Source organism: Camelus bactrianus, chromosome 12, assembly GCF_048773025.1.
Source record: "Camelus bactrianus isolate YW-2024 breed Bactrian camel chromosome 12, ASM4877302v1, whole genome shotgun sequence".
NCBI lineage: Eukaryota > Metazoa > Chordata > Mammalia > Artiodactyla > Camelidae > Camelus > Camelus bactrianus.
Genome location: NC_133550.1, coordinates 15,441,943 through 15,455,783, shown reverse-complemented (window position 1 = coordinate 15,455,783; position 13,841 = coordinate 15,441,943). Strand labels below are relative to the sequence as shown.

General features: G+C 45.1%; 1 protein-coding gene across 4 annotated transcripts in view; it reads left to right on the top strand.

Annotated features, from left to right (window-relative positions):
- SLC4A8 (solute carrier family 4 member 8) overlaps positions 1-13,841 on the top strand; it is a 94,727-nt gene that overhangs the window by 62,978 nt on the left and 17,908 nt on the right. For all 4 annotated transcript variants that reach the window (XM_074374861.1, XM_074374862.1, XM_074374859.1 and 1 more), the window contains exons 12-18: positions 3,219-3,393; positions 3,989-4,122; positions 4,848-5,093; positions 7,798-7,903; positions 8,508-8,669; positions 10,942-11,055; positions 13,395-13,556. In XM_074374861.1, the coding sequence (XP_074230962.1) occupies positions 3,219-3,393; positions 3,989-4,122; positions 4,848-5,093; positions 7,798-7,903; positions 8,508-8,669; positions 10,942-11,055; positions 13,395-13,556 (1,099 nt within the window). The remainder of the gene's footprint in view (positions 1-3,218; positions 3,394-3,988; positions 4,123-4,847; positions 5,094-7,797; positions 7,904-8,507; positions 8,670-10,941; positions 11,056-13,394; positions 13,557-13,841) is intronic.

Sequence of the window (13,841 nt, the reverse complement as noted above, 5' to 3'; positions counted from 1 at the left end):
CAGCTGTGTCTCTTTGAGATAGCACACCACCTGGGGATGTTATCACCGTTGGATGGAGAGGTATTTAAGATACAGTAATGTAGGCTCTAAGAAGGTGGGAAAGGAGACAAAGTTGAAAACAGTCTGCGTTCTGTATTATCTGACCCCCAAGCCAGGGCTGGGACAGTGTCTTGGGCCTTCCTAATGCAGATGTAGGCAGTGGTACCGATGAATTCCCATACGGAACCAAGAGGAAAGTCTGGCCAGAAGCTTCACAGCAGAGAGGATACTCTGGAAAGGGGTTTTCCAAGGTAGACCTGTGGACCTCACTGGGGATGCCACTTTGGGGAAGGGTTAATGAAGGAAAGAATCAGGAGCTGCTATCTCGATGGTCCCCTCCCTCCCCGACACTTCAAACAGGTTTCTTCCAAAGCACAGCAGACAAATGGATGGCTGGCCCGTCCCTAAAGCCCTCCTGAGAGGGCTTCCTAAGTCAGTGCTCCAGAGCCTAGTGAGTCTCTATGCGGGTAAGTCCTTTCTTGCATCAGGCTTAAATTCATATCCCTGTGTGCCTCCCCCCAGACTTGAATATCAAGAGTAGTGTTGAAGGGGAAGGAAGTCTGAAATGTGGAGAGAAGCATCCATGTCTGATTACTGTCTGTGCTAGATGTGCAGTTACAGTCTGCATGAGAGAGGGATGAGGCTGACTCCATAAACAGTATTTGCAAATCATTTTATTAATTTATAGTTATACCACTGATAAGAGCCTCAGATCTTTTCTCTCCCCTTTCAATCACTGCTAGGCAGACAGATGTCCTCCCTTTCTCTGGCTTCTCATAAATCCATTTCATATAAATCTTTTGCCTGTTACTCACAGATACTCCTCCCTGAAGGCACCTCCCGCATCCAGGAGGACCAATTATGGCAGCAGCATACAGAGAGGCTCATTATTGCAAAAGGTTACTCTCCCGGAATAACACCCTTCAGAGTAAGGTCATTGGTGATTGGGAAGCAGTAGTCACATGGTACTAAAGATGCTGTGTTGGCTAAGGACCCAGAAACACTTGAATCTTGCCCCAGACTAATCGCGGCTGCCCACAACGTCCTTGAGGGGCTATCTACCCAGAGGAGAAAGCAAGGCCAAGTGACACTTTATTCCCAACTGTAGCCTTGGTCCCAAACCCTGAGGCAGAACTCTTGTGCTCTTGCGGATAGCTCCTTACCTCAGCTGGATTGGCCAGACAGGCTCTAACCAAAGCGGGTCTCAAGGCTGGCTCTGCCTCTCTCCCCTAATCCCAGACCCAGGTTGTGATGTTACTGCTGTAAGTTGAGAAAGGGTGAATCCCAACTATGCCCACTGAACCAGAGGAAAATAGCAGGTGGGTAAGATAGATCCTGTCTGCCCACGCCGGCCTGCCCACCATTGTACCTGGCTGGATGGTAGGGAGAGCTTTCGAATGGTGGGAGAGAGCTGGCTGGGCCTTCCTCCCTGGCATCCGGGTCCCAGGCCCCGTGGGGCACCTCTAGGCTCCTGGGCAAAGAGAAGGGAAGAGCTAGCCAAGCCTCCTTTCATGAGAGAGTAGCTTGGGTTTTTGTTTTGGCTTTTTATTATAGAAAATTTCAAACATACCAACAAGAAGAGAGGAGAGTAATAAACCTCTCCTATCAAAACTTTGCCAATCTTGTTTCATCCTTTTCTCCCCAACTTAAATTGTTTTGTTTTTATGTTTTCTAGATTATTTTAAGCCAAATCACCAGTATCATGTCATTTCACCTGTGACTACTTCAGCAAGTATCTCTTCAATAAGGACATTAAAAAAATCATGCTATTAAGAAATCTAACAAAATTAACAGTAATTCTTTTAAATTGTCTCATGCTCAGTCCATATTCAAGCTTTTTTGATTGTCTTAACAACATCTTTTTAGAGTTCATTTTTTGGCATAGGATCCAGTGGAGGTTTGCATTTAGTTATTCTGTTTCCATTCTATAACAGCTCGCTCTCCTTTTTTCCCTATGCCATTCATTTGTAGAAGAAACACAGTAATTTGTCCTGTGGAATGCTGAGTGGTTATTTTTGTTACTCACCTGTCAACTTTTACCCTGGTGTGGTGACTCCACTTTTAGGAAAGTACCCCTGCCTGGGCACACTCCTCCTCCTGGTGTCGGACATCTTGCTCTTGGTCTGTGTCATGCTTGGGAAGTGGAGAGGGGTCCTGAAGTCCTGCCACCAAGTCCTGTTGATTCTGCCTCCTGATGAGCCCTTGAGTGTACATACTTCTCTTCTTTCCAACCCACTGCCTCCAGTCTTGCCCCACATTCCATCATGACACCCCTGCCAGAGTGATCCTCCCAGAATGCCTGCTCAATTATGCCGCTTCCCTGTTTACAGTCCTTCAGTACTTGACTTGCCACTCGGATAAAGTTCCAATTCCTTAAAACAGTTTAGACAACCCTTTGCGACTCAGCTTTTCCAGCATCTCCAGCCTTGTCTTGTCACACTGTCTTATCCAGCCATAACTCTCAGCACCTCGAACCCTCCATGCGCTCTCACCTCTAGGTGTCATCCACGCCAGCTCCTTGGCCTCATCTGGCTAACTCCTGGTCCATTCTCAAGTCCCCGCTGACACGCCCCTCCCTGTTCTCTGCTGCCATGGCGCCCTCACAACACTGCCTGTCTCCTGCACGAGACTGTTGGTCCCAGAGAAGGGCTGTGTTTGTCTTGCTACTGCTGCATCTGCAGTACCTGGCACAGGGCCTGGCACGGAGTATCTGCTACTACTTGTCAACTGCATGAGTGAATAACTTTACTAATTTCTCAAGAGGAAGGTGGGTAGTTGTTCAGAGTAGGAAAGTGCATGTGATAGGGGCTTTTTATCTAGAAAGCATATAATAAAACTAACCATTTTACTACCTTGATGGTTTTGTACATTTCCTTCTAACGTTAAACTCAGAATTTGAAGTTTGAAGCCAATCCTTAGTTTCATGTTAAATTTTGGGAACTTTTTATTGAATGATTAATATGCACACCCAAATTAATCATTTTTTGCTTGGGATAATCATTCAAATTCATGCCCTTGGCTGCAAATGGCCCCAGACAGATCTCTTGTTCTGGGGTCAAATTGAAGCCAAAGTATTACCTCAACACAGAGCACATTTGAGGTGCTTTCAGATGTGTGCCGTTCACATGCTTTCATGGGAGAGGTACTGTGCTAGAGGCCTGTCTGCCTTGTTTCCGCAGGCTCTTTGGGGGCTTGGTGCTGGACATCAAGCGGAAGGCCCCCTGGTACTGGAGCGACTACCGGGATGCACTTAGCTTACAGTGTTTGGCCTCCTTTCTGTTCCTGTACTGTGCCTGCATGTCACCTGTCATCACCTTTGGGGGATTGCTCGGAGAAGCCACCGAGGGGCGCATAGTAAGAAATTTTAACCACTTCTAATGGTCCAAAATGAGAGTAAAAATATGATGGTGGCAGCCGAATCCAGTGGGGGGAAATTCCTTGGGTGAGGCCTAAGGAGATTGGATTCTTTCTACTGAATTACTGTGGTCTTCTGACTTCAGAACAGCCAGCAACACAGCTCTCCCTTTAGAATAGATCCTCTTCTGCTTGACTACCAATTTCAGTAGTTGATTGCCCAGTTGCATTGCCTGTTGCTCCAAGGATGAAAAATGGTATATCAATGTCATTTGAAAATAAGACTTCAGGTGACTCTGTATGACAGCTCGTAGTGTGAATGTGCTTTCTGTGTATATTTACAAACACGGAATTGAGTCATGCAGAACGGGACTTAGTTAAAGAATCATATGTGGATGGATTTGGGCACCTGAATTACCAAAGCAGTATCCGTTTACAAGAGTATTAGACTGTGTACACACCACTCTTGCTAAGATAAAATACAAACAAATGACTTGTCGGGCACACAGGAGAGCTGAGTTGGGAATGTATATAAGCTTGCATCACTCACTGCAGATGAGCTATGGACTCAGTGATTATTTTTTTCCCCTCTCAGAGTGCAATTGAGTCCTTGTTTGGAGCCTCCATGACGGGGATTGCCTATTCCTTGTTTGCTGGACAGGCTCTCACCATCCTGGGAAGTACTGGGCCAGTGCTTGTGTTTGAAAAGATTTTGTTCAAATTCTGCAAGTAAGACATTTGGCTTTCTGAAAGCTCTTAACTGGATGTGTTATTGTGCTGTTAGGGTTGACTGCCAGGGTCCTAGACGAGTGTATAAACAGGCCAATATCATCCTGGACTCAAAAAACCAGAAGGAAGAACATCGTTTGGTACGTCCTACTCCTGGATAGGACCATGTCTAAAGTAGCAGATCTCCTAGCCACAAAGAGCTTTGTTACTGTCCCTCAGACACTATTGAAGTCTTGACTTTTTATCTTTATGAAAACTTTCCCTAATGAATCCAAACTCTTCCATTTCCATTTCAAGTCAGTTTTTAACTTGGCCTCATACTCCCCCTTCACATTCTGATTATTAGTGGTGGGAGTCAACAATGCCCTCATTTCCCTCCTTTTCCTATAAAATCTTTATTTCATTTTGTGTTAGAAGTAGGAGCGCGTGGAAGAAGGGCCACTCTTTTGTCCTAACTGTGAGAATAGAATCTTAATCACGTGGGGCAGTGATGGCAGAAGCGTGTGTGGGACAGCCCTCACCTTCTCCACTTCCTGTGTCCTTGCTGTGGCCAATACCACCAACAAAGCAACTCACAGCTGTCCCAGGACAGCATTTAGGAGTGAAGTGCAGTCAGAATTAGGGACAAACTGGGTTGCACTACTGGAATGGATAATATGAGATGAATTGACCATGTTTCTGACCCATCCGTCCGTGAGTTTTGATGTAGCCTGGTCTTGTTTCAGAGACTATGCTCTTTCGTACCTCTCCCTGCGAGCATGTATCGGACTGTGGACCGCCTTCCTGTGTATTGTCCTTGTGGCAACCGACGCCAGTTCCCTCGTCTGTTACATTACCCGCTTCACTGAAGAAGCATTTGCCTCCCTGATCTGCATTATTTTCATTTATGAAGCAATAGAAAAGCTGATTCACCTGGCGGAGACCTACCCCATCCACATGCACAGCCAGCTGGACCGCCTTAGCCTCTATTAGTAAGTATGCTTTCTGCTTATTTATTATTTTTTTTAATAAATGAAAGGGCCTGAATATAATGGCTGGTGGAGGGTGCCAGGCAGTGCCTGTAGCATCTGTTAAGGAAGGGTCTAGGTGCTCTGGGAAACAGAGCTCAGACACGGTTGTGGAGACTTGAGGGGCTGCCAGAGGAGAACAATCAAAGTGATGATGGAGAGAATGGACTAAGAGCGAAACTCAGGGGGACTTGAGAAGTGCTTTCCAGAGTGTGTCTTTTGGGTCCAGGCATTGAGACAAAATTAGGCTGCAAATGTAGCAGGAAGAATTCAAGTTAGCTCTTGGCAAGAACTTTTTGCCAGGACTTGTGAGACCTTGGACCACATCAAGATTCTCTGTAAGTATGTATGGGCTACTCTTCGAAATCATTAGAGAGAGAATATTAAAAATTTCTTACAGACCCACAGTTCTCTTCCTCTGTATCCTAAAGATGTAGAAATCTACTTACTTACTTAGATTTCAACTCAGGAGATTGTGTTTTCTTCATGTGTTCAATATAGTTTGGACCAGATGGAAAAGAGACACAGTATTTGGCTGTGTTTTCAACCCTCTAGGAGAGTCTGGTCCTATAAACATTTCTTCTCTGAAATAGTGTTCTCTAAATTATGACTAAATAGTATTCTCCTCATCCTTTAGCGTCGTACATCAGGTTCCTTCCCTTCTGGCTGTACTGTTCTGATGTGGAAGATCTGGGTGTAAAGTGAACAATTTCAGCCTGGAACTAAGCAGAGAAAGCACACTGCGTAGAGGTGCCTGCCAACTAGCCCCAGACACACTTTTCCAGATTCTAGCTATCCATTCATTCACCTTTTAAAAAACCAGAACTTGTAAAAATTTTATTAGAATTTAAAAATTATTTTATTACAAAATAGCCACTAGGGAGTATAATCTTTGAAGCCTAGTGGGTTGTTGATTGGCATTGGAGTTCCGTATTCCCCACTGTCACTGGAGTAAGGTTCATTCTTTGACCTTTTTTTAAATTATACATTTAACAAATATTTGTTGAGCACCTGCTATGTGCCAGGCACTGTTTTAGGCTGTGGAAACATAGAGGCAAACATGACCAACAAAGGCTGTCTACCCTCATGAGGCTTATATCCTAGTGGGAGAAGACAGACAAAGGTGACTAGCTCTGGATTGAGTAGCCTTTGGATCTGGATACTATAATTCTTTGTTAATAAAGCTCAAGAAGGTATTTTTCGTAGTTGCATTCCACTGTTGGTTCATATGGAAGTGATATGAAGCTAGAACTCCCCAACTCTTTAAGTAATTTTATGTTAATATGTGTGGATTTTAAAAATAGACTTAAATTTTAAAGGGCAAGTTTTAGATTCAGAGCAAAATTGAACAGAAAGTACAGAGAGTTCCTGTATACCCCCTGCTTCCACATGCACAGCCTCCCCCACTAGCAACATCCCTCCCCAGAGCGGCATGTTTGTTGCAGTCAGTGACACATCGTTATTACCTGGTCCATACTTTACATTAGCGTTCACTCTCGGTATTGTACAGTCTGTGGGTTTTGATGAAGGTATAATGACACACCCACCATTATAGTATCAGACAGAATAGTTTAGCTGCCCTAAAAATCCTCTGTGCTCTGCCTGTTCATCCCTCCCCATCACCCCAACCCCTGGCAACCGCTGATCTTTTTACTGCATAGTTGTGCCTTTTCCACAGTGTCATATATTGTAATCATACAGTTCGTAGGCTTTTCAGATTGGCTTCATTCACTTTGTAATATGCACTTAAAGGTCTTCTATGTCTTTTCATGGCTTGATAGCTCATTTCTTTTTAGCGCTTAATTATAGTCAATTGTCTAGATGGTCTATGGTACATCCATTCACCTACTGAGGGACATCTGTGTTGCTTCCAAGTTTGGACTTGATTTTTTTTTTTTATCATAGGTTGCCCTCTTTTCATTTTGTTGATTTCCTCCTATCGTTATAACCTATTGAGATCTTTTTGTATTTTAATTCTGTCATGCAATATCCTTAGAAGGTATGCTCATTAAATTCAGAGATGAAACAAAGTTGGTAGGAATGGCTGTATCAGTTGAGTATTCTGGGAGGCAGGTCAGGTGTGATGCATGCTGGGACTGGGAAGCAACATGGCGGCCAGTGGTACAGGTCTGGTCTGGTCTGGTTTGGTTGCCAGATGAAGCCTGGGGAAGCCAGGAAATGGCGAAGGTAGTGGGATATTACCAGAAATAATGTAGCTTGCATCATAACTCCAGAAGACTCTGATTTTTAGAGCAAGAACGTGATGGGGATTTAAGGGGCAAAATATTTAGGCTTAGAGAAAGCTGTTGAGAGCTGAACAGGTTATCAAGTCCTCCGGCCATGCAGACTGTATTTCGTAGGAAGAGCTGAAGAGATAGAAACTAAGCAAGGAAACCACCTGGGCTCATGGTGGGCACATCAGATAACAAACTTGGTTGTTAGTACAATTTAACCCAAGGTCCACATGCTGATTTGAGCCAATTTTAGTAACGATTGAAAAATCAGAGTGTGGTTCGGTCTCAATGAGTAGGACCAACCTCAGGGATCTGAAGTGGGCCAAGGAGAAGTAACACGGGCTTTGACAGTGCCTTTGGCCCTGTCATTGCTAGAAGTATTTGACTGAATATTTGACTACTTCCCTCAGGAGTCTTGTTTTCTCTCCCCTCAGCTGCAGGTGTACTCTCCCAGAGAATCCAAACAACCACACCTTACAGTACTGGAAGGACCACAACATCGTGACAGCGGAAGTCCACTGGGCTAACCTGACTGTCAGTGTAAGCCTGGGCATTGCCAGGTGGCTTCCTGTTGTGACCACCAGGCTTAAGGGGACCTTCCAGGTGGAAGTGGGGTAGCCCTTCTGTATGCTCTGGCATTGACAGATATAAAGCTTTTTTTTTTTTTTTAAAGAAAACTATCCTTACTGATTTTTCTTTCCCCTTCAAAATTCTCTTGTATATAAAGGGAAAGGAAGGTTGGCTCCCTCTTCTCTCCCACGTGCACTCTGCCTGCACTGAGGATGGGGGGATTGAAATCAGGTAGGGAAGTGGGGCAGATTCAGGGTTTGTGGGGCTTCAAGAACATTCACGTTTGAAAATCCTCTGTAATAAAAGTCCTCTTTAATAAAAAGAATACAAATTGCTAGGGCCCTCCCAGAACCCTGTGTTTGCTCGGGACAGTTCTGGTTTCATTTACAAAAGAGTCTTAGGACCATAAGTAGTCACCCTACCTGCCCCACAACTGCATAGAGATCACGGTGATGCTGCTGGCAGCCTGCGCTCCCCAGCAACTGTGGGATGGGAGTGATGGTGGACTCAGGAGGCAGCAGCTGTTTACTCCCTTGTGCCTGCCTCTCCTCACCCAGAACGCTTGTTCCTCCAGGAGTGCCAGGAGATGCATGGGGAGTTCACGGGCTCTGCGTGCGGCCATCATGGACCCTATACTCCTGACGTGCTCTTTTGGTCCTGCATTCTCTTCTTCACCACCTTCATCCTCTCGAGCACCTTGAAGACGTTTAAGACAAGCCGCTATTTCCCAACCAGAGTAGGTAGCACGCTTTCGCACTTCTTTTGCATTAGACTTCTCCTATAACAGGACCCGTGCTTGGCTCCGGGCTGCCGGCTGAGCAGATCGGCAGGTGCAGAGCTCCAGATGTCCCGATGAGCCTCGCTGGGGCCTTCTCTCCTTCCTGTTCCCAGCAGCCTCTCTCACAGAAGTGCAGTGTGGAGTGAGGGGTTAATACTTGAAACTTTTTGATTGAAAACTATCAGGGGAGTTTAAGGCGATAGTAGTGTTGCTAACAGCGATTAAGTCTCATTTCCAGAATGCTGGGACATGGAGCATGCACTAGCTGGAGCTGGCTCCCGAAGATAGTAAATTGGGATTATTGCTTGGGACGTGCAGGGGAGCCCAGAATCTCCTCCCAGGCATAGCTCTTGTCATAGCTTATGAATCAGTGGTCCCGTTGACTGCCGTGGTCAAAACGCTCCTGACTCGGTTTGTGTGACGGTTTGAAGCCTCAGCCACCTGTCCCTGACGCAGATGGCACTGTTTGTCTTGTGACTGGTTTTGGCGGGGCAGAACCAGAGGCCAAGTGGAGAGTGTCTCGGAGGGCCTCAGGGGAAGGACCTCGAGTCAGGAGGAAATGGTGGGTTTTCTGTCTGTGAGGCTTCAGTCTGGCACATTTGCAGAGCGGGATGTGTGAATGGGTCGAGGGCTCAGTTGGTTAGACATTTTCTGTGCACATGTTCACAACGAAAACACATCCTTAGACATCAGTGAGCGAGCCTACATGGTGGTTAAGGGAGGCACTTATTAAATAAGCTCTGGGTCGTTTCTGGGCTGACAAATAGTTAACAAGCGGCAGTTGTGTACTGACTACTTGCCCGGGCCTGGGGTAGGTGCTACAGGGGCGGCAAAAGACGTTTAAAACCTGGTCTCTGCCATCAGATAGGAAGGGGAAACCTCTGAAACAACCAAGCCCATATGAGACAGGAGTAAATAGCTGGCTGCTGACCTGGGATGTAAGTGTCATAGGAGTTCAGGGGAGGACCCTGGGCCCCAGATGGTCAGAGTGGGCTTCATGGTGGGGCAGCTACATGTCCAGGGAATGTACATAACATTCGGAGGAGAGCTAACAAAACCAGGGGAGGGGAGCTGGAAACCTCAGGTTTCAAAGGAAAGTGAAGTCAGATTAAGGTGTTAGTGATGTTACGTGTGGCTAAGATATATTTGGCTCTGTCTCATTGCAAGTTCAGAATAAGGTGGGCCCTGGGCATTAGAGAGGCATCATATTTTGTTAAAACTATGCTAAACTATAAAGTGGGTTAGTCAGTCCTCTTAGAGGCAAATGGTGATAAGTGCTATGGAGAAAAATAGACTAGGAAAGGATTCCAGGACATGCCAGGATGGTGGGGGGTGACCAATTTTAAGTAGGAGCATCAGAGAAGATCCAGTGGGGAAAGTGACATTGAAGTGAATGTAAAGGAGGTGAGGGAGCTACCCAGCGGGTTACTTAGAGGAAAAGAAGGTGAGGCATTGGGACGAGCAAGTCCAAAGACCCTGGGGTGGGATCAAGTCTGGCAGGATTAAGAAACAACAGGGAGGTGGCTGGAGCAGAGTGAGTGAGTGCAGTGGGGGGAGCACTGGGAGCTGGGTCAGAGCGGTGATGATGCCAGTGTATGTGGGCCTACAGGCCAAGGAGGCCTCAGGTTTTTTTAACTCTGTGAAGTGAGGAGCCATTCAGGGTTTTGGTAGAGGACTGACATGAGCTGACTTGTGTTTTAAATGATCACTCCAGAAGCTTTAAATAAGAAGAGAGGTAAGGTTAGGAGTTTGCTGCAGTTACAAAGACAAAGGCTGCCGGTGCCTTTGATCTGGGTGGGAGCAGTGGGGGGCGGTGAGAAGGGCTCGGATTCTGGGCCTGAGCTGAAGGCAGATCCAGCAGGACTTGCAGATGGATTCGACGTTAGTTCAGAGAAAGAAGAGGAGTCAGTGCTGCTGCGAGGTTCTTGGCTGGCACAGCTGGACCTTGCTGGTCCCAGGACATCTTATTCCCAGTTCCCAGAACTATTACCTAAATGCTGAGCCTTCATGCTCTAAACAGAACTCTTCAGAGTTCAGAGTGGTTTCCGGTAGAATTTGTCAGAGGGTTCATTCGTCATAGCCACACTTTGGGGATGTTAAATATGCTTGTATTTATTGAATGATAAAATCAAAGCATTCTTCTGAGGATTTTTGAGCCTTTTACAAAGCCAGATTCTTTTCTGTTGTATTTAACCTTTTGAGACATGTCTCCAATCCCTTCTTGTGCCAGGTCCGCTCCATGGTGAGTGACTTTGCTGTTTTCCTCACTATCTTCACAATGGTGATTATCGACTTTTTGATTGGAGTCCCATCACCAAAGCTTCAAGTTCCCAGTGTATTCAAGGTAAACAGATCTCAGGGTACTTGGTGCCTTTACGTAGTTTCGTAGAGTCTGGTCCCGAGTTCATTGCAAAGGCCTTTCCTTATCCTGATCATGAATTTTGCAGTCCTCTAAATGTGAACCTTGCTCCTCACGCCTTACCGTTCAGAAAAGCAAACTCGTCAGACTTGGCTGAGTTCAAGTCAGAAGTCAGAGAACAGAAAACCTAATGTTGTTGAATGAATGAAAAGTATTACTTACTTTCATAAATGCCATTTATTGTTTTCAATATGTTAAAATTTAAAACAATAGAATGTGCGTATTTATATAAATACATACCAAGACTATGGAAATGTGGGTCCCTGGAACAGGTTTGATTGACAGCACTTTCGTGAAGCATCAGCTGTGTGAGGGTGTCAGGAAGGATGAAGAGGCTCTTGCTCCGCCCCTCAAGGATCTTGTCCTGTGGGGAAGTGAGTTGACCAAGGAGCCTCATCCACAGCCTAGGGTCCCTCTGCCAGAGTAGCTGTGACATCTTTTCAACCCTAATTCATTGTTTGTATAGCTCTCTATTATCTGTAATATTTATCCAAAAGCCTACACAAAAAGTGAAATGACCAAAGCATGGGCTCCAACTCTATTTCAGTTTGGGGGCACTAACTGAGTAAACTGAGGAGACAGACAAGCTGAGCTCAGTTCCATAGATCCCTACAGGGCGCAGAGGAGAGCAAACCTGGGCGTTCTCAGTGACCGGAGGAGAGTCAGGAAAGGAGAGGATGGGGGAGGCCGGGGCGGAGAAGGAAGATGGGAACGTCGGCCGTTCACTCGTAAATACCCTGCACCATCGGCCTTCGTCTTCCCTCTCTCCCTCTCTCTCCTTGAAGTAGGCCTGGTTAAAAATATCTTCTTCCATATTGCTTGAAAGTTTTTAATTTTATTTTGTTAAATTCACTGAAATGCCACCAGTCAGAAATTTATGGATTTAAAAACACCCTCTTTGAAAATATAATACCTCCAAGAATATATCATTCTCACCTTTGTGTGAAGGAATGCAATCAGCTTTTTCTTTTTACCTGCTTGAGGTCAACCCTGCAGGAGAAATGGATTTTGTGTAAAAATAAGTAATCTGGGAGCATTAAGCAGTCCTTGGAAAGGTTCCCTGATGGGTAGGCTTAAGATAGTCAGAAGGCACTGAATTTCTGGGACATCTGGGAAGAAGGCCTCTGGGAGGTGGGAGAGATGAGAAAGGAAATGGGAGAATGTCAAAGAAAATGTTGCTCATGGGCAGGCCTCGCTTTCAGGAAGCAGAGAAGAAATTTTCTTCTTTTTTCTCTTCTGTGCTACACCACGTGGCCCCCAGTGACCAAGACCCAGTCTGAAGGCTAGTACTATTACTAGTGGGTTAATGTCGGTCAGGGTTTAGTAAGTTTTTGTGTTGACCTAACAATTTAACTACCACTTATTGTTATTGTTATGAAGGTAACATAGATTTTGTAAACTTTCAGTACTTAACCCATTTATACTTTGGGACTTGGTGACGTTACTGAAGAGTCTTTGACTCCTAGGGTCACAACCAATGGAACCAAATACTTTGGATGTAACAGTCTTTGCTTTGTTCATTGAGTTTTGGTAAATTTTGGGCCAATTTTTATCCCTGGCCTTTTATCCTCCATCACTACCTGCCAAACAAACTGCAATTTTCTTCCCCAGAGTACCTTGGGGATTTTTTGAGATCTCCTAGAGTTAGGTATGTTACAAACACCCAAATAAAGTTTATGAACAGTGGTCTTACAGGAGCATTTGAGAGGGTCCTGGATCACACTAGCCCCCAAGTTCAGCAGTCTTGGGCTCCTCTCTCAAGTCTCTAGTGCCTGGACCCCTGTTTCACTGCTGATGGGAGGAGGTCCTTGGACCAATTTCCTGAGAGTCCATGTAACTGGCTCTTCTTTGCTGTAGACATACATTATATGGCTTCTGGAGGGGAGCAGTGAGGAGCATAATCAGAGTTATTTACATTTGTCTTTGGAAGCCATTAAATTCTTTTTTGACAACAGATTTTGTTGTTAATTATATTCCATTTGGGCAAATGTTGAGATAAGGTTTGGAGAGTAGGGGAAGGAAGAGAAGGATTAAGGAATATTCCATAAGAATTTGATAATTGAGGACTGACTCTCTCAAAGGGGATTTAGAACAAGGTCATGGATTTTGTAAGAAATTGCTGTATTTCATGCTTTAAAAAAAAAAAGAATTCTCATTCAAGAATAAAAAGAAATGTGGTTATCATGATTCAGTTTGATCTGTTTTACCCTAATGACTATAGTTAACTTCAAATACAAAAATAAAGCCTTGTTTTTTCCCTTTAGCCAACGAGGGATGATCGAGGGTGGATTATTAGCCCCATTGGCCCCAATCCCTGGTGGACTGTGATAGCTGCAATTATCCCAGCTCTCCTCTGCACTATCTTAATATTCATGGACCAGCAGATCACAGCTGTCATCATTAACAGGAAGGAGCACAAGCTTAAGGTAACAAGAAGCTCTAACCTAGAAGGACTAATTTCATTTTTTTAAATTTTAGGATAAGCCCCTTTAGACCAGGAACTGTAGAACCTGGATAAAAGTAATCATGGAAGGAGCTCATTCAGGGTTTCTAGACATTTCTAATTCCTCCATTAATGACAAAGATTGGTTTGGAGATGAAACTAGGGTAGAACACGACAGTATGATGTGAAAAAGCTTAGACTCCATTACTCCCCTCCCAGTTCCGTGGGGGACGTTGCTGGGCAGAGCTCCTGGTGGTCCCTATAGAGC